At 39.4% G+C, this 20,703-nt stretch overlaps 2 protein-coding genes across 8 annotated transcripts; one reads left to right on the top strand and one right to left on the bottom strand.

Annotated features, from left to right (window-relative positions):
• Positions 1 to 2,510: 2,510 nt before the first annotated feature.
• Positions 2,511 to 9,685, top strand: LOC134868557 (serine/threonine-protein phosphatase with EF-hands 2-like). The gene is made up of 19 exons (XM_063889786.1): positions 2,511 to 2,751; positions 3,018 to 3,087; positions 3,195 to 3,212; positions 3,310 to 3,318; positions 3,432 to 3,559; positions 3,879 to 3,933; positions 4,093 to 4,268; positions 4,351 to 4,465; positions 4,601 to 4,647; positions 4,879 to 5,045; positions 5,197 to 5,233; positions 5,421 to 5,570; positions 5,685 to 5,978; positions 6,071 to 6,256; positions 6,843 to 6,985; positions 7,835 to 7,941; positions 8,255 to 8,418; positions 8,519 to 8,606; positions 8,993 to 9,685. The coding sequence occupies exons 2-19, from the start codon at positions 3,036 to 3,038 to the stop codon at positions 9,175 to 9,177; spliced, it is 2,121 nt and encodes a 706-aa protein (XP_063745856.1). The 5' UTR covers positions 2,511 to 2,751; positions 3,018 to 3,035; the 3' UTR covers positions 9,178 to 9,685.
• A 1,405-nt stretch (positions 9,686 to 11,090) lies between these two features.
• nup54 (nucleoporin 54) lies at positions 11,091 to 20,039 on the bottom strand. Of its 7 annotated transcripts, none has more exons than XM_063889881.1 (15): positions 19,866 to 20,039; positions 18,757 to 18,870; positions 17,485 to 17,568; positions 17,146 to 17,310; positions 16,630 to 16,716; positions 16,357 to 16,515; positions 15,035 to 15,261; positions 14,761 to 14,948; positions 14,137 to 14,333; positions 13,993 to 14,047; positions 13,231 to 13,324; positions 12,747 to 12,854; positions 12,456 to 12,575; positions 11,788 to 11,898; positions 11,091 to 11,628 (listed from the first exon to the last, which is right to left on the bottom strand). In XM_063889881.1, the coding sequence occupies exons 1-15, from the start codon at positions 19,906 to 19,908 to the stop codon at positions 11,500 to 11,502; spliced, it is 1,881 nt and encodes a 626-aa protein (XP_063745951.1). In that variant the 5' UTR covers positions 19,909 to 20,039; the 3' UTR covers positions 11,091 to 11,499. The 7 variants fall into 7 exon arrangements, with proteins under 7 accessions (XP_063745951.1, XP_063745954.1, XP_063745955.1 ...); XM_063889884.1 differs by having other exon boundaries at positions 17,275 to 17,310; positions 19,866 to 20,038; XM_063889885.1 differs by lacking the exon at positions 17,146 to 17,310 and having other exon boundaries at positions 19,866 to 20,038.
• Positions 20,040 to 20,703: the final 664 nt, after the last annotated feature.

Genomic DNA, 20,703 nt, shown 5'->3' with positions numbered 1-20,703 from the left:
TTGTCAGGGCCTGGGAACCTGGGTTTTTATCTTCCTGTACCAAAGCTTGGCCTTGAGATACTTAACATCGTTGTGGAATCCCTTGTTGTGTGTGAAAGAGTTCAGATCAGTTATTTCTCCCATACGTGCAATGCTGGACGTGGGTTCTTAGTGAGGCTTTAAAATCAAGATATGGTTTTGTCTGCACAAAGTAAAAGATGAACAAACTTCAAAAACATTTAGTGAATAAACATGTTCCCCAATGACCATACATATATTTTTTAAAGGTCATTTCAACACAAAAAAAAGTTCATCCGGCCTTCTGATGCCACCCATCAGGGTATCTGTAGTTGTTTAAACCATATTATTCCACACTACCATTATCAATCATTTAATCAGAGACTGCTAACTCGTCTGAACTGGATCACAGCAACATTTGCATGGTACAACAGCTTAACTGTTGAAGGGTACGGCAAATTATAATAGGCAGTGCCACAGGAATTGTTGGTACAAGCTGATACAAGTTTCCATGTCAGATCACAGTCGACATGGGAACTTTGAACAATTTGCAAAGTGCATTTAAAAATGTTTTGCTCTTTAACTAGTAATCGATTCCTTGCTGTTGAATCATTTGCTACTTTCTTTGGTTATATTTATCTTGGCAAATATGTAATGTGTTCTTGCACAAGATCTTCTACATGTCTCAACAACACTGGGAAGATTTTAGCTCTGAAATTATCGTCAGGTCTCAACAGAGTTTCTTTGGTGATAGATTGACACTATTTCAAAATAAAGTCTTAGAGGATAACTCTGGGGATATGTTATATACTGTATGTTTATATCTCCATTATCATCAAATTACTTGTGATGGCCCATAAGGCAGCCATCTTTGTGTCTTGTATGGGAGAGATTGTATATGTTTTAAGAGTGAATGTTTAACAAAAAATCCTTTTCCTTTTTGTGTCAACGTAAAGGATATTTGAGTTATTCTTCTTGAATATTGTATACTTCTTTTGATGCTTTGATCTACTGTATCTCTCAAGCTATAGACTGATATATAGTATATAGATGTATATATACAGAAAAATATATCTGAAATCATCTGTTTCTTTTGTGTATATGTTGTCAGGCCTGCTGATATGTGATTAACCAGGATGCAGCAGTTTGATCTTTATCTTGGTTTATTTTTCACTTTGATGTTTTTTTGTTGTAACTAATAGAAACCAACGACACATTTGTGGTTTTGGTCTTTTCATTCAAAATTGTCGGCTGTATCCAATAACAACACATACGCATCGATGCACACCTTAGGTCACTGTGAAATATTGCCACTTTCGAACAACTTTGACGTATACATGAGCGGAGTCCTTGAGTATCAGACGTCTCCCACCATTTCCTCGTTGTTGTACTAAAGGGGGTCATACCACCGCAGCTGCTGCTGGCTGTGATCACAAAGAGTCTTTATAAACAGACGAAGGGCGGAGGAAGCACCATGCAGATGTTCACAAGCACACAACACAGGACATTCTTGGAATTAATTTCAACAAGACTTTAATACAAATGTAGCAGGATTTGGTGTAGCAACATAGAGAAGCTACATTACAGGAGAGTCATTCTGTGGGAAATATTGCCATTAAGATAAGTTTCATTTATGCCAGAGAAGACTTGAACATAAGGACTGTGGATACAGAACACCTGCTCCAACAGTTCAACTCAATAGACTCATTGTACAGCACCTAAATTATTAGTTTCTGGAATCTTGTAAGCAGTATTGTTTAATGTCTTTTCCAATACTGTTACATTTATAATCCTTCAACCTTGATTGGTGTGTTCTTTTTGTTGCATGACTGCTTCACTTACATAGTGAGGAAAGTAAAAGATCGACTGTTCCTGTTTGCCACCTTTTTTTTATACGATGTTGTCTAAAGTGTCTCTATTTGTATGAGCTGCATTATATATATATATATATATATATATATATATATAGGGTGCTTCATGTACAAGTGATATCATATATATATATTTAATGTTAAAATCAATTTTCTTTGACACTTCAACCGCCCAATTTCCCCATATTAAGTTTAAAGAAAAAAGAAATGAATAATGGCATTTATTGATACATATTGTGGACCCAAATCTGCCCAAATAGTCGAAATAGTCATGCAGTGTAACTTTTATCACGTCTCCATAACAATTCATATTATCTGTATACTTATAATACTATTCTGTATTACTCATCTTGCACATTGAGGTCTGTATTAATAGAGATTAAACAGGTCCAGACTAGCCAGTGGACTATTAAGCACAAATGCAGATAATTTCACATTATTCGTTTTATGAGTCACAGGATGACACATGTCTTGCATCGAGGCCAAGCTTTGGAAACAGATGCTGCCCTTTATCAGAGCCATCATCCGTTGACTCAGCATACATCACAGTCGTAGTAATGTTTAATCCTAATCCACTTGCATCTTGTTTTGTTAAAGTGATCACAGGGCTTGTCCAGGACACTTGGCTTTGATATTTACAAGCCTCAAGCCACTGGTGTGTATTTGTGGTGGAGGAGGGTGTGTAGTTGCAAGAGGGGAAGTCCAACTACAACATTACAGACACTGGGACCTGTACTGCTGGGCCTGGGAAATGAATGAAGTGATAACACATGCTACATATGTAATATTTAGGCTGGCCGGTTTGTGGAATAAAAACTAGAAAGGTTTCTTTCAAGGCCCAGAAGAAGTGAGGGGGATATTGAAAGAACAGTAACGTGAACAGGTAAGGTGTTTTTGGCCAATCTGGTGCTTTTTCTTTTTTTCTTACTTTAACGTTTTGGTAACATTACGTTTTAAAAGACTTGTATTGATTGAAGGATTGTCCTATGTATGTATTTATTACAAAAAGCTTAAGAGTTATGACAATCTGTAGTGAAACAGATACAATTGTGTTTTGCTATTTATAACAATCTATTATTTGTTATTTTGCAGCTGTTCAAAACACACAGACATTTCACACTCCCATGAAACTATCTTTGTCTTTGACAGTGAAAACAGCACAGGATCATGGGATGTGGCATGGGAAAGTCTGAACTACGGCTGAAAAAATGTGAAAAAGGTGCTGCCCTATTATTCCAGTGAAAGTCAAAAAGTCAAAAAAATAGTCAAATGTAACTTTTTAGGCAATAATTTAATGTCAGTGTCATTGCTATTTTTCATTTTTAGACTCCATCTCAGTTCCAGGTAAATATGTGTTTTACTCCTTCCCAAATGTACAAAAAAAGTTTCAATAAGCAATTTTACTAATTTGTTCTACTCAATTTGTATGCACTCTGTGAAGCTGCCACTGGTAAGTCTTGCCGTATAGATCAAACTTAGTGTATTAATGTCTTCATAGTGGAAGAGGGAGGTTAACTCAGCATGGTTATATCTGTGTGCTTCCGTCTTGTCTCCTAATTTCAGCGATCAGTGCGGCTCTTTTGATCCAGCGCTGGTACCGTCAGCATGTTGCACGGCTGGAGATGAGACGCAGGTGCACGTGGAACATCTTCCAGTCTATTGAATATGCAGGAGAGCAAGACCAGATCAAGGTTAGCACTGAAAATAACTAGTCTTACCTACCAACAAGCTACAGGCCTTTAGGATGGCAACATCAGGCTGTAAATAAGAAATATCTTTAAAAATATTGGATGTTCTGCCATTACATTTTAAACAGATATTCATGGAGCCCAGCGGCCCTTGCATTTGAATCTAAATGTCATTTTTTCCAGTACTTTGGTTTGTGATATATACGCGTTAGATTTACCTTTAAATTAAAACAGCCTCCGCTGTACATTGTGTTTAATGGTAATATGCGTATGTACAATTTAAAATAAGAAATGTAACTAAATGTAGTTTTGCGTCCTGCAGCTTTACAATTTCTTTGGCTTCTTGATGGAACACTTCACCCCAGCCAGCAGTGAAAGTAAGACACACTTTAACTCTCCCTAATTCACTGATTTAGAGTAGGTTTCATTAGAAACTGACAGTGAACTAATTGAGTTTAACCAGTCTACTTTCTGCTGAGATACAAAATGTGGTTTTGCCCTTACTTTTTCACTTCCTCTCTTCACCTTTAAAATAGGAAACCTTATATCCCACATATTTCGTAAGGATGAAATCTGTCGTGACACAGAGTGGGAGAGATATTTTTGCTACAAGAGCATTGAGGTGACAAAAACCTACTCAGGCCCCCATCTCACGTTCCCCATGACATTCTGTGGAGTGTCGAAGCTGATGGAGGCCTTAAAGCACAAACAAGTAAGTAAATAGAGTATATCCCCAAAGACTGCTTTTTCTCCTCTGTGCTCGGTTTATACACACTTTCTTTTTTTTCCAGTAGCAGCTTCATGCTCGATATGTTCTGCAGCTTCTTGGAGAAACTTGGAGACTTCTGAGAACTTTTCCAAACATCAGTCAAGTCATCGCCTGCCACACAAAGCAGATTACCATATGCGGTAATCAACAGCAAGCCTTTCCTGGACATATTGCGCTCAGATATATTCTGACACATTGTTTTCGTAACGCCCTTGAACATTCAGCGTGCAGTCACACTGTAACAAATATGAATTCATTATTTATCTTTTTCCCAGGGGATTTACACGGGCACCTTGAAGACCTGCTGTTAATATTCTACAAGGTATTCATAACATGCAATTAATCAAATTGTCCGACAGAGATGTTAATTTCAACTAACACCCTACTCTCTAATCATACTAATCCTAATTGTCTTTAATTGCTCTTGTATTATATGTATGTATATCATTGTTCTTATTTCATTTCTGTATTTATCTGTACCTATTTCTGTTTTTCTGCTGCATCAACACACATTATGTTATACTTAATAAGGGTGTCATTTTATCCCTTTCAGAATGGTTTGCCATCCTCTGATAAACCATATGTTTTTAATGGAGACTTTGTGGATCGTGGTAAAAGCTCTTTAGAGATCCTTCTCATCCTATTTGGCTTCCTGCTGGTCTATCCCAATGACGTCCATCTGAACAGAGGGAACCATGAAGACCACATTGTTAATTTGAGGTTAGATGGTCCTCCTAAACGTATGGTTTTAATAATGTTTTTGTAAAGCTAATCACAAAATGCTCACACTGTATATGGTTTCATTCTTGTTATATTCAGCCTACAGCTGGTGAGTACACTAATCTAGTTGTTTAATGTGTGTTTTCTTCAGATATGGTTTCACTAAAGAAGTTTTGGGAAAATACAGGGTAGGTTTTGTTTAGTTTGCATTCAACTCAAATGTATTGTTTTATTGTATATTGTATTAACAACCCTGGGAGACATGTTGCATCATCATGATGTAGCTTAATTCAGTCAGTCGAACATATACCTGCTTGCGTAGTAACTGACATTATACCAAATGTCTATTGATCCACAACTGTAAATGTTCTGCAGGTGCATGGCAAGAAGATCCTAAAGCTTCTCCAGATGATTTTCAGCTGGCTGCCTTTGGCCACAGTGATTGATAACAAAGTGCTGATTGTGCACGGTGGGATCTCTGACACCACAGACCTCGACAAGATAGCCAGAGTGGACAGACACAAAGTAAGATGTGTTCAGCGATAATAAAATTAGTATATTTGGGGCAATTTAAAAGTAAAAAGAAGAATTGTTATCATATCAAGTGTATTTAATATGTGTATTTTTGAATGTTTGCAGTATGTATCAGCTCTCAGGCCTCCTAAAATGAATGGCCATGGCTGTCCGGTGGAAGACCGGCGTCGAGTGTGTTCTTTGACTTACCACAGCTCGGCCCCGGCTCACAGGCACGACCTCCCACGCCACTCGCTCCAGAACACCCCTGTTTACAGTAAGTCGGACTTCCCGGTGGATGACGAGCTGAATAGGAAGTGCAGGCTGGCTGGGTTTGATCAGCCCTGCTGTGAACTGAAGAAGTCTGACTCATACCTGGAGTCTAAAATGACAGAGACAGATGTGAATGAGTGGAAACAAGTAAGTTGTTACTGTTTTGGCAGATGTTCAACATGCAGTATTGCTCCATAATGCACATATTTCACTTTTGACTGATTCATTTGGCTTCCCAGATAGTGGCCGTGTTGTGGAGTGACCCAATGCCCCAAAATGGATGCATTCCCAATGAGGTGCGAGGCGGAGGCTGCTACTGGGGGCCAGATGTCACTGAGGAGGTGCTGCGAAGAAACAACCTCCAGCTTCTCATCCGCTCCCATGAATGCAAACAGGACGGCTACGAGTTCTGCCACAACCGCAGGGTGAGCACTAAGATACACAAGAGTTTAAGTTGCAATATTGACTATGTGAACAGGTACGTTTGTATGGAAGACCATAGAGGACTTTATTAAATTGATAAAGTTGATTTGAAAATTAAAGTTTTATTTAAAATGTTACAGTTTTCCACGTGTTAAAAATTAAATTCTCTAAAAAGATTGAAAACTATTTAATTAGCTTTATTTTGACTCAAAAAACTAATATTTTTAATGTGGTCATTAAACTTACTGAATTTATGTTGAATTATTCTATTTTGATTGAATGTTTTTTACTAAAAACAACATACACAGTATATGGAAAATTATAATAGTGGACTTAAATTTTAACCTTTCATTAAATCCACTTTGGGCTTTTGTACTTTTAGGTTTTGAGTGGCTTTGTTGAATATGACAGGAGATGAAAAACTGGATATTAGGGAACAAGTGCCAAATGACGATTGTGCGGTGTTTTCCTCTAAATTAAACATTTAATCGGACAGCAATTTCACATTTGTGATTAACATACAGAAAGTCTTTACACATTTACTATTTTTGTTAAGACTTACTGTATTGACTCTTATGTTGCATTTAGGTGATTACTATATTTTCAGCATCTAATTACTACGAGGTGGGCAGCAACAGAGGCGCCTTCATCAGAATGGGACCAGACCTGGTCCCCCACTTCATTCAATATCAGGCCAGCACCACATGCAGAGAGCTCACCCTGAGACAAAGGTACAAAGACAGGGCAGCACAGACATCAGAACACCATTTTTAACACTTTTAGTTGAGTGATTTACATTACAGCAGTTTCCTCAGGAGGTGGTTGGGATTGCCAAGAAGCCTTAGCAGTATCGCCCTGTACAGGAACAACACCAAACTCCAGCTGCCCCTGAAAGGATCTCAGATACACCAAAAAGCACTTGTGGTACGGTGGGAGAAAACTGGACTGGGAACATTCAGAACCCCCCAGAAAGACAAGGCCATGGGAAAAGAGAGGCACAGGCTGGTACAGGAGGAAGTAAGGGCAGCAGTGGAGGAGGAGCAGACTAGCAGAGCGGTTGGACTGATGCAGCAATGGGCTTAGACCAGGTGGGAGCAGGCCACCGTAAATTCACATGGACAGATCTTTGGCTGGCAGAATCTCAACAAATCAAATTCCTGGTCCAGAAAGTGTACGATATTTTGCCCAGCTCTTTCGAACATCTTCACCCGGAGCAAAGTCAAATCCCCGGCTTCCCTGCAATGCTCAGGCAGGGGAACGTTGGAGTACATCCTGGACATCTGCCCAGTGGCTCTGGATCAGGAGAGGAGGTCCATTGGGAGGAGCTAATGCCACCTGAACACAAGTCATGGTCCGATCTACCATGGCTGGGTCGCCAGGGCAAGGGTATATGATGTTGAAAGACCCGAAACACCCGATGTCCCCTGATTACATCATTGAATTTGTATTTTTAATCAACATCGCTAAATATTGAGATTATATTAGCACAGTAGTTCAATCTCATGATCACATTATGATCAGTTTATATCCCAGTGAGTCCAAGATTTAAAAACTGAAAAAAATCTTCCTGTTTTTGTCAGTGTTGGGTGGACAGAGAGATCCGCTCTGCGAGCTCTGAGGGAACAACTGTTCTTACATAGGTCTGATCTCATCAGTGCCTTCCAGAAGTTTGATCCTAACAACAAAGGTACTGAGCAACAGTGATACATTTATACACTTGAGTTAGTGGGACTGACATTTTTGCAGCAGTCTCATATTTACCTGACATAAGGGACAAGGAGAACATATAGTGGATGCTAAATAAAATCCCAAAAATTGAGATGTTTATAAAGTTCAGTCTCAGATAAACTAGAGTATGGATCCCTGTGCATAGTAGAGGACTACTGTCAATTCAAAGTGAAGAAACTCATTAAGACTAGCCACATAATGCCCTAACACTCAAGAGGAAGCTTATTGTGTTAGTTATTCAACTCTACTGAACATTTCTGTCTGTGTCTCAGGGACGATCTCTCTGACGCACTGGGCTAGCAGCACAGAGAGAGTCCTGAATCTGGGTCTGCCCTGGAGGGTGCTGCGCCCTCAACTCGTCAGTAGCACCCAGCATGGCATGATGGACTACCAGCAGTGGATCAAGGAGCTTTCAATCACAGAACCCAAATTAGAGGTCGGCCTTTTACAAATTGTGTCTGATATCTATCCTTCTTTCTCACCGTTTATGTAACACTGACACACACAGAGTACCGTATTCGTTTCTCCCATTTCAGATCTCAGATAACAGTATCCTGGATACGATGTACAAGAACCACTCCAACCTGGAAACCATCTTCCGGATCATAGACACAGATCACTCAGGTCAATAAGCAGCTTCACCTGGATCCCACACAACAGAAAATTGTTGTCTTCACTCACAGCCTTGACTTCATGAAAGCCAATGAGTTGGTCCACTACTCTGGTCCAAACTGAAATATCTAAAGAACTATTAGATGCGTTGCATGTTCCCAAGATGATAAAACCCTACTGACTTTGATTGACGACTGATTTTCCATCGTGTTATTAATCTAGCGTATAGAAGATGGTATGATAAATGTGTTTGCATATGCACTCTCGCTCTTTGCACATTCTTCATTAAAACACCTCCCAACTTTAAGTTAATCATCACAATGCAAGGCATGCAAACACACTAGATATATTAGCTTCAAAAGTGTTCAACTACGTCTCCCTCCTGTGTTGCCTTTCAGGTTTAATCTCTTTGAAGGAGTTTCATCAGACCTGGGAACTCCTGAGCTCCCACCTGAAGACAGAGATTAGTGCCAAGGCCATTGAAGACCTTGCCCAGAGTATCGACTTCAACAAGGACGGGAACATCGACATCAACGAGTTCCTGGAGGCTTTCAGGCTGGTGGATATCTCTGCACATACCTGAGTCTGGACCTGGACCAGGTGCTGTAGCGGCTGCATAGAGAACACCCAGAACTGATTTGGAAGACCTATGAAAATTCAAATGTTGAGTAAAATCTCATCCATTCGACTTCAATGGATCAACCTACATCTTTTCTATGTCTTAGAAGTAATTTTTTGTAACCTTTTTTATTTTATTTAATCTCACAAATTGGTGTAGCCTTAGCATTTATGTGTTTTGCTCGTGGATCAAGCGGTAAAGGAAGTTATGAATTAAAGAAACCCACCCATTTTACACGTTAAAGTCTGTTTACAGGAGTTATGGAGTGCTACGGGTTTTATCAAATAGGTTGCATTAAAGCCAAGTCTTTGCAATGTCTAATAAATGTCCTTAAGTGATTTCACTTAGGTCAGCTCGAGTTGGACCAGTGTAATATCTGCGACTCTACTGCATGAGGGGATATAACCTTTGGATATCTGGTTAATCAGTTCAACTGTCAATCAGTTCGAATGAAGGACGTTAATCCTATCAACTCAAGCAGTACTTAGAGATGTTGGAAAGGGCTCGTCTGCAGGTAAACAAAGGTGATGAGGTGATAACATGTCACTTATAACTAATACGTTACTGTATTTTTCAGACATAAAAATGAAGATACCTTATAGAACTGTACCGACTCGTTTTAAGCCTCTTTCATTATGTTGAAACCAAATATTACTGCACAGTTAAGAGATAAATTAAGGCTACATTAACATTATTTGAAATTATAACTGTAGAATTAGATTCCAGTGGTGTCTGCTTAATCATGTGATCCCAACCTTAATTTTTTTTAATTGAAAATAGAATATAATAATTCCCCAAAATCGATGTGCACTGTCAGCATGCAGTGTGGTACTTGTTCAGTTGGACACCCTCACATTGAACTGTGTGGGCATTCAGTTCAGACTGAATGGTATCCAGTTGCACTCTGAGGTGCACCTAGTCTACTTGGATAGCATAACCACTTTTTCAGAGACGGGAGGGAGGAGTGATAAATATCAAGAGAAATATCGGACATGCAGTCAGTGCCAGGGCATTCATTCAAACTCTAAAGTGTGGAGATGTTTGTTTATCAGAGACCTTCTTTGATAACCTAAACAGAATATGGACGAACAAAGAGGGCAGCTACCTGCAGCACCCTGTGAGAGAGATCCATCAGCTTCCTTTTGTACTGCGCAATCTTGGCCACCTGGTTCTTCTGCAGATCACTAATGTCGCTGGAAATAATCTGTAGTCCAGGTGTGGGTGTTTGTGGAGAGTATGTGTGTGAAAAAGGAAGGGAGGCACATTTTTAACATTTCTCTACTGAAATAACATTTTTAGTGGCTCAACATATTATTTTCAGTTCTTCAAGTCAGTCCCACAGTCTGGGAGTACTGAGTGGCAAATCCCCTCTGCCACTTTAATATTTATAAAGCTTGCAAAGAAAAAGGCAACCTGTGCTTTAAAGTAATACACAAAGTGCTTCACATTAATAGACATAAAAATAAACATTTGTGGCTGTATTTATTAAAAGTCAGTTGAGCTATAAACAACTTGTTGGCAGCATGAATTAGACATCTGTGTACTCTGTCCTTGACACCAAAAACTCTGGTTCAAATTCCATCGTTGATTATGAGAAGGCACTGTGCCCATGTCCAGCGAGTCGTTTTGACATTTAGGTTTGCTCTCCAGCTTGTCATACACAAAGGGTACCCTCAAGATCTTACCTGAAATTTATGAAAAGACTAACTCATTCAATTCTTTGAATATCTGAAGAGTTATAACGTCAAAAAAATCTATGAAAGGCCATCAACGCTTCATTCAAAAAACCTTAAGAGAAAATGTAAAGTAATAAAAAGTGGCGCTCGGTACAGCCCGACCTTTATAGTGAGTTTGCAAGGAAAGGGATGCAGTGAAAGTTGTTTAAACAATTTAAATGACATTTATTACATTCTAACAACAGCATAAAAAAAGAAATACAAGGTTATGTACAATGTATTCAATCACAACACACTGGATCCCAAGATTTGTTCATTGGCTCAAACTGTCTCATATGCATAATCTGTTTTAACATAAGAGAGGCCAGATGCTGTTAGACGATGATGAGTCTTTCCATTAGGAGTCCAGTAAATACTGTCATTGTTTTGTTGGTACAGGTAGTGGGGCCTGATAAAATGCTGATCAAGAGATTAACTACTCAAAATTCAGATCCTCTGCCATGATCAAACCTTGTGAAAATACGATTCGTCCTGGTGAAAGGCAGGTCAGTTTTCATAGGATTTATTTTGAGAGTCAGAGCATGTGTATGAGTGTGCTGGCAGGGTAGACTCAGCTCAGGATGCTTCCCCTCATGTGCCCACTGTCACTGAGCCCATGCTCTACAAGTTTAATGTCCTCCAAGTCATCTTTGATGACGCTGATCAAATGACTCAAACCGTCCTGCTGCTGCTTCAAGTGCTGAAAGTGATAGACAAGAAAGAAGTGTTACAGTTTATGCCCAAAATCTTTAAAAAAAAACTTTTGGTTTGCCAGAAGGTTTTCAGAGGTCTGGAACCACAGTTACAGGGCAAAGACGTTAAAACAAGATGCATGTTGGGTGTAAAACTGCTGACTCACTTGTTTGATTTCCCTTAGCAGGTCTGCATCAACATTGTATCGCTCTTCTGATCTTACAGCTCCAAAGTGATTCTGCATCCTGATTTGAGACATTAATTCATTCAACCGACCCTGGAAGAGAAAACAACAGAAATACTGTAAAATATCCACCCAAGACTTTGTCTCAAGCGTTGGTTTGACAAGCCACAAATACAACTTGATGGAATGAAGCTTAAAAGGGAACATGTGTATTAATGAACCTCTAGTAGCACTATGAAAAGTTTTAAGGAGCGTATGTCTCATGGATGGTCCAAAAACACATCACACTAATGGTGTCATATGATGTGTTGGCAAAGCCAGTAAAGAGTAATAACACTTGCTAGCCAACATGGATGCAATGCAGGTTTCGAACTCTAAAAACCAATAAACCTGCATTTGGGGAGCAAAACCGAAAACACTAAAATACTACTTAACTGTTTTCTTTCCAGAATAACTTCTAAGCAAATTAGCAACTGTTCTCACAGAAACACTGAACTAATTGTTGAAACTGATTTATTTGGTAATATATAATTCTCAAACAGAGTAAACCTTTTTTACCCCGATTTAAATTCTAGTAGGATCTTGATGAATGAAAAAAATGTGCACTGCCAGCATGCAGTGTGTAACTTGTTCGGTTTAGATACCCTTACCTTAAACTGCGTGGGGGCATTCAGTTCAGACTGAATCGTATCCAGTTGCACTCTGAGGAGCTCCTCGTCTACTTGGATAGCATAACCACTTTTTCTCTGAATCTCCTGTTTGATCAGCACCTGCCAGGAAAACAGAGACCGGAGGGAGGAGTGATAAATATCAAGAGAAATATCGGACATGCAGTCAGTGCCAGGGCATTCATTCAAACTCTAAAGTGTGGAGATGTTTGTTTATCAGAGACCTTCTTTGATAACCTAAACAGAATATGGACGAACAAAGAGGGCAGCTACCTGCAGCACCCTGTGAGAGAGATCCATCAGCTTCCTCTTGTACTGCGCAATCTTGGCCACTGTGGTCGCCTGGTTCTTCTGCAGATCACTAATGTCGCTGGAAATAATCTGTAGTCCAGGTGTGGGTGTTTGTGGAGAGTATGTGTGTGAAAAAGGAAGGGAAGCACATTTTTAACATTTCTCTACTGAAATAACATTTTTTGCAGACAACTATTTAGCTCAACAACATATTAGTTTCAGTTCTTCAAGTCAGTCCCACACACAGTCTGGGAGTACTGAGTGGCTGTATTTATAAAAAGTCATTTGAGCTATAAACAAACTGTTGGCAGCACAAATTGGACATCTGTGTACTCTGTCCTTGACACCAAAAACTCTGGTTCAAATTCCATCGTTGATTATCAGAACGCACTGTGCCCATGTCCAGCGAGTCTTGTTTTATTTTTTACATTTAGAGAGCTAAAAAAAACGCATTGTTTTCCCTTACATCCACTCTGGTCTGGTGCTGTTTGGTCATCTGCTCCTGGAACTGCAGCCTGCGAAGAAGCTCCTTGAAACCCACCATGGGCACTGGTATTAGTCTGCACAAAAACATTTTTTATTACATTGAATGAACGCAAAATTGTCAGGAAAATGTCAGAGCCAGCTTTATCATTTTGTTGAAATAATAAATGACATGTGGAAACACTTTGAATTCACTTGAGAAAAAAGTGCTGTTACACAACACTTGAGTAAAATATATAAAGGAAGTCTGGGCTGCGGGCGACAAACACAAATCTAAACACAATGTATAACACTTACCTCGTAAAACATGAAGCACTGGGTTTTGTTTAGCTTCTTTTATATGAAAATGTGCATCCAATTAGGATAAAGACATAAAACGAGTAGCTCCTTATTGCATAGGTGGTGCAGGGAGTTAAGAAGATAATTGATAAAGAGCAAGAGAAAAAAGATTGTTGTTTTTAATATGCATTAAAACAATAAAAAGTCAGGTGTGCGAGAATATTGTCAATATCAAAGGTGCAAAAAGCTTGCCTGCTTTACGTCACGCTCAACTTGGAATTTGAGGGAATTATATACAATCTTAGCTCTGATTTAGCTAGCACAGTAAGTGTTGTTAACCTGGAAGGTAAAACGCAGGTAAGTTGGGAAAATTAAAATGCAGCAACTAGAGAATCTTGAGGATCTACTCCCCATCATCACATCGTTCATAAACCCTCTTTCTGAAAAGTGCTGAACAACCACTTACTTCTCTGGCTCAGGGTTGTCCACCTTAGCCTGCTCCCAAATGATGGGGTCCACTCCTAGTGAGAGGAGACAATATCCTCACAAGTAAATCACTTGTAATCACAAAATGAAATACAGCAAGAGGATGACACAAATATGCGTTTACCTGCAGGTGCATTTTGCAGCAGCTGTTTGAGCTGAGCTGGGGACAGCTCTGTGCGCGTCCCCGACATGGCCACGCCAATCTGTGTGAGCTGGGCCTTGATGTTTCCCTGCTCCAGATAACTGAAGAGTGTGGTGGCAGGGATCCGCTTGGAGGTACCATTAGGTGAACGCTCCACCACGTAAATGATCACCTCAGTCCTAGGGCACAGAACCCACAAACATGTTACAGCATTTGTTTATTATCTATTATCCAATACAATTTCATGCAGCTAAAAAACTTGTTTTGGTTTAGGACCAAAAATACATTTCTGATCTGATCCAGGTTGTCTGGGACGGGTCTGCTTTCTGCTCCCAGAGTCAAAACTAAACATGGAGAAGTAGCACTATTTTATGTTCCATCTATTGGGAATCAAACTGCAGGTCTGACGCAACTGCCGACTTTAGATGAAGGCTGAAGACGTGACGGTTTGCCACTGTCCTATTCTATTGGAGCTTGTTTTGTTCTATTCCCCTTGCTTAATTGTAAGCACTTTAAATCGCCTTGTTGAAATGTTGGACATAAATACAGTTGCATTCCTTGCTTTCCAAGTGTGTAATAGTGCCGAATGACATTATAGTTACTTACTGGTCATTGGGCAGAGCTTTGACACCATCCACATTGACAGTGAGTGACTGGTTGCTTCCCAGGACTTTGTGAAGCGTCTCCACCAGCTGCTGCTGCTGCGCTCGCACATCAGCTTCCTTTTTATTGAGAAGTAAGGCTACTAAACCGTCCTCATCCTTACTCACCGGGACACAGCTATAGCCCACCGCCTAGGGAACAAAACACAGGAACATCATATGCTAAAATTCAAAAGAACCTAACAACACTTCTAAGCACTTTTACAAACTATCAGTACCTTGAACCTGCAGAATGGGTTCTCCTGTGTGAAGTCGACAGGTTGGTTGTTGTTGCTGTAGTAGCCTTTCCCAGTGCCCCAGTAAGCCTGCAACTGGTTCCATTTGGCTAAGATGGAGTCACGTTCGTCTCCTAACAAGGTGGGGGCTGATAGAGCAGTGACCTGCTGGTACAGCTGGGTGGGCTGAGCCTGAGCCTGCTGCTGCGCCTGCTGGCCGAACAAGCCTCCTGGTAGGGGGTAGGTGAGGTCAAATGTCACGTCAGATTTTGTAGTCCTTCACATTTTCTGAAACATCTTTATGGTCTTATATAGGGTTGGGTATCATTTGGGTTTTTCCGATACCGGTGCTAAAACAATACTTATAAAACGGTACCGGTTCCTAAACGGTGCCTGAACCAATACTTTATTTTTTTACTCCGGACGACGACATTAAAAAAACTGTTATTTCTTTTTTTTTTAAAGTTTCATTTGAACTTGAACAACATATTAACTAAACAGTTGAAAGTAAACTTAAATATATTAATTAAATAATTAAATAAAACAAATTCACATAGTTAATAAAACTTAACCTAACTGCAATAATTTAACACTAAATAAGATTTACAGCTCTAACAGAGGGCACTGCTTTTAGTGGTCATTGGGCGTTTAGCTTTAGGCATTTTCCCCGTGTTTGTAGCTACGAGCTAACGGTACGCTACTTGTAGCTATCAGAGCGAGTGTAATGTTGTTAATTGGTGATGGCACGTGATGCTTCTGTTGTGTGTAACCCGATACGCAAGGCACCGAAATGAAGCACCGAAATCTCTGTTGCCATATTGGCACCGGGTTTTGGCACCCAACCCTAGTCTTATATTAACTGGGTAATACTAGAAATGTTGTCACAACATTATACACTCTCACTGCACAGTATCTTCTCTTTGCTTCAACTGCAAATTTGTTTTGATGACAACAATAATGCTGATTTCTGTAACATCTGATTGTTGTCGCCCTCTGCAGGGATGAGAGGTAAACCGTTGCAATGGAGAGTTTTAATGGAAGTTTGTGTGTGACCCTGAGGTTGCTGGATTTTGAAACGAGAAAAACAGACATGGTATAAAATGCCCTGTTTTCTTTGCTGCTCAAACATACTTCAATGTCATTATCACCAGCAACGAGCTGACTTGTGTTTCTTCATCGATTGTAACTGTGCTTGTTTGTTCTTTTTATGATAATACTCCCTAAAGAAACTGATGATTATTTCAGATATTAGATTTTTAGAAATTTCAGATATTAGATTGAATTTTCTGTATTGGCAACGGCTGTCCTTGAGATCCAGGTCTTACCTGTTTGCTGCTGAGTAGGCTGGATATTAAAACCTCCAAACCCTCCCAGGGTTGTTGTTCCTAATCCAGTTCCAAATCCTGTTGTCCCAGGAGCAGCCCCGGTACCAAGCCCAGAGGAGAACCCAAAACCTTTGTTCTGTGTGTTACCAAACAGGCCCCCTAAAACAGAAAGAAGAATCAACAGTGAGAAAAAAAATCATCAATAAGCTACTGAATGCTGGGTGCATGCAACCTGTATTTCCTTTACATAAACATAAAAGTCACACTGCTGACCTGCGGTGTTGGCGGGAGTGCTAAAGCTAAAAGTGGATCCTGGTGCAGCGGCAGTTGTTGTAGTCGGCCCAAAGCCACCAAAGGTACCTGACATTTTGAGCAAATTATACCAAGTGAGACAGAGGAGGTGATACAAAAAGGGGTTGAAGATAGATAACTGGCATAAATCAAAAAGAATGAAATAGCAGACTGTCTCCTCCATATAGCAGGAGCAAAAAAACATGACAGAGCATTGAAGATTAACAGCAAGGGACACAGATTTTTTTATTTTCCATCTAGCGTTGCTTATTTGTTTTACAGAGAAGGTGGAAATGTAGTAGATGTGCACAGAAATCAAAAGGTGAGTGCATGATACAACATTTTGTCTCCTCATGCAAATGGGAACCAGATGCATGACACTTTATGAGACAAAGCCACAAGTGAGATGAAAATCACTGCACCACATAGAATGGAAAATGGATGAAAATGTGTTTACAGACAGACTGTACTGATTAATCAATCACAAAGGTCATCTACCTGTGCTAGCCAGGCTATTACCAAAATTGAAAACAGTGCCAGTGGTGGTTGCTGTACCAAAGCACCCCACATTAACGCTGACTCCTGCTGGGTTGGCATTTAAACCAAACCCCCCAAAACTAAACCCACCAGCCGTGGTGTTTCCAGCTCCCAGCCCCCCAAATCCTGCAGCCAGCGGAGGCAGGCAGCGAGAAAGAGAGAATGACATGAAGTTAAAAAGGACAAAAAGTCAGGCCTTGTATGGGACTAAATATATTGCAAACACAGTCTTCAGGTACCTTAAAGAGAGACAGGACTAAACCAAAAAACATTGCACTGTTTATAACACCTGTATCTTACCAGTGTTGGTGGAGCCAAAACTGAATCCTGTGGCTGGTGCAGCAGCAGTGGTGGTGGCTGCCCCAAAACCAGGAGCTGTAAGAGCTAAAAAAAAAAAGAAAAAGCAGACACAAAATCGGCAGTCAGTTAAACTGGCAGACAATTACATTTGGATATAACAAGGGCTGTGTGATAACTACCAATAGGAATCACAAGAACAGATCATTTTCTCCATCTGTTTATATCGATGTTGTTTGAACAATGCCAAACCCACACGTTGCTAAAAGATATATGCCAAGATTACGGAAGGATTTTTAGAGAAGTTGGACACCACAAACGGAGACAATTGGGCAATATGTATAAATGAAGGACCATATACTTATATACACTAATCCGCACATACACCGAGCTACTATAGTATGACGTCCCTAAAAGTGAGACAACTGAAATAATGTTGAAAATGTAATGCATTTCATTTTTGAGCTACATCAATTTAATACATCATATTTTCTTATGCATTCTGGACTGAAAAAGTGTGCCTATGTGAGGTGAACTTATAAATAACCTATGTTTATTTTTCCACTTTAAAATGCTAGTTATTTGCGTTACTGTTTTTATTAATGTTATAATTAGTTTTCTATCATCATTACTTTCATGTTTGAAAAATACACCTTTATATTGTAATCCTTTGTAAAGGAAGAGTTTTTACTATATGAAACTACTTTAGGATATAAAAGAACATTTGACAAATAATAAAAAGATAATAATTATATTTCTAATAATGTAATTAAATCCAATACAATACAGCTCCGTCATAAATTCTATTTTAACAAAGGTTATACATTTGTTTACATTTTGTTTGACACTGACAGAAAGGTAATACTTGTACTCTGTGTTTATAATTGAGTTCTTAGTTGGTGTTTGTGTAATGCTGGTGTACATTATGTTGAGGTATTTCTATAGACAAAATATTAGTAATAAATAAAAGTCTATCACCACTGCCAGCTAATAGCTCAATAATAACCATGTTTTAAAAGTGATACTTATAGTATCAAAGACAAATGAATATTATAATCCCTGTAGAGGCAGCATTGTTGAATGGAATATGCATTAAGTGTACATAATGAAGTGGGAGGTGGGTGTATAAGTTACTGTTCATACAAAGGTGGATGCGACAGAGCTAGTGCATCTCTTCAATAATACTGCCCAACAACACAGCCGGGCAGCTGTAATGATTGCGGGTTGGAAGAGGAGAGGTTCCCTCTTTAGTGAGGACTGGATTTGTGGACTTACTGCCAAATCCGGATGAGGCGGTGCTGGTGGTAGCGGCTGCGGAGCCAAAGCCAAATGTTGCTGTTGATGCTGTGGTTTTGGCACCAAATGAACCGAATGAAAACCCGGACGTGCCTTTACATGAACATAGAGAGTGCTATGAGTGTTGAGTGTTGTGACAGTTACATTAACGCACAGCTACAAGCTAGCAGAGGTGGGAGAAGTACTCAGATCTTTTACTTAAGAGTAGAAATACTATAGTGTAAAAGTCCTGCATTCAAAACGTTGCTCAAGTCAAAATACAAAAGTGTTGGAATCAAGATATACTTAAAGGACAATAAGCAAAAACCCTCTAAAAGCAAATTGGCCCATTTCAGAATCATATATATTATATGTTTTGATTATAATTATTGATGCATTGACGGGTTATCAAAGCTGGTAAAGGTGCAGCTAGTTTTCATCACTTTGAATACTGCAGAGGAGCTTGTGAATGTACTCAAGGTGTAAATGAAGTCTTACTTAAGTGTTGATTATATTTCACATCATTGATCCAAATCTGCTCAGTAACTAAATTAAGTATTAAATAAGAGTAGTGGAGTACAAGTTCATTATTTACCTCTCAATTGTAGTAGGGCAGAAGTACAGAGTAGCAAAACATTGAAGTTCACGTGTCTACACTTTACACCACTGCAAGCTAGAAGCTCATATTTTAACGTTGACATCTGTGCATTTGAGGAAGGTTTGTTAGCCAAAACAGCTAACGTTAGCTAAGGTCTAGCTACATCATAACACACATATATATATACACACACACACACACACATACAGTAACGAGAGCTGGCAAAAGAGAGCCGTTTCCTTGAAGCCTACTTGAAAGAGTTAAACTATCCCAAATCTGGTTGAAAAGCCATATGCAGGACCCAGATACAGAAAGCATTTAGCATTTTTTTTTGGTCGGCCGGTAAAATATCCAACCCTCATGACTGTTGACAGAAACTTGTGTGCTGTCAGTTGACCATTTATACGTGTAATTGATCATGGTTTACACCAACATTACGCTATTAATATACTATGTAAGTAGCATATTTTTTCCAGCATCACTAAACTACTCCCACGTTGATTAAACTTACTTGCTGCAGGATTAGCCGCGGCACCGCCAAAACTGAACGCCATGTTGTCTTCTTCTTCGTCGTCGCAGTTCTTCTTCTGCTCTTTTTGCGGCGGTTGACATCCGGTTTAGAGTCGCTTTACCGACATCGTGTAATTCGGAGTGTTAATGTGGTAACAACAAAACCCTTCCATGTTTGTTTTACAATCGAGTCCTATTATAATCCCCTTTTCCAGGTCAGCTACCCTAGCACCGTATGTCGTATATCATATTCTATTTAAACATTGTATTAACTTTGGCCTTTGCTCTGTCCCCCCTGGTAAATACTCATGTTAATGTCAATTCAGGCATCAACAATTCCCACAGATTATTTCTAATAATTTCTCTCTGCATCCTATGCCTATGCCTATGCCCCTACTACACAGAACTAACGTGCTCCACTGACTACCTTCCAGGCATCACTGACTCAAGCATGTCTGGTGTCATTATTTTCAGTTTTTTGTCTGATGAACAGTGTTGGATTTGCTAGTTTTGTGACTAGTCTCGCATAAAAACAGTGAGAATATATTTTATGAAAAATAATATTATCAAAGTTATTCTGTAAAAGAAGCTACAATGGTGGGTCATGTTTGTATGGGTATTTTCATGATTGATAATTTGTCAAAGGTGAAATAAGGGTATTGTTGCGTTGTTTTTCCGGTTGTTTTAATCGTGTTGTGTGATTTATACTATGCCGGCTCACAAACACCAGCAGAAAAATACAATAACTCTATAACCAAGACAAAGAGCCTTATCCTAAAAAGGACAGCACGCATCCAACACGTCAAAATTGTAAAGAAAAACAATGTGGGCCTATGAAA

This window comes from Eleginops maclovinus, chromosome 8 (assembly GCF_036324505.1).
Source record: "Eleginops maclovinus isolate JMC-PN-2008 ecotype Puerto Natales chromosome 8, JC_Emac_rtc_rv5, whole genome shotgun sequence".
In the NCBI taxonomy this organism is placed as follows: Eukaryota; Metazoa; Chordata; class Actinopteri; order Perciformes; family Eleginopidae; genus Eleginops; species Eleginops maclovinus.
This window is presented reverse-complemented; position numbering and strand designations above follow the sequence as displayed.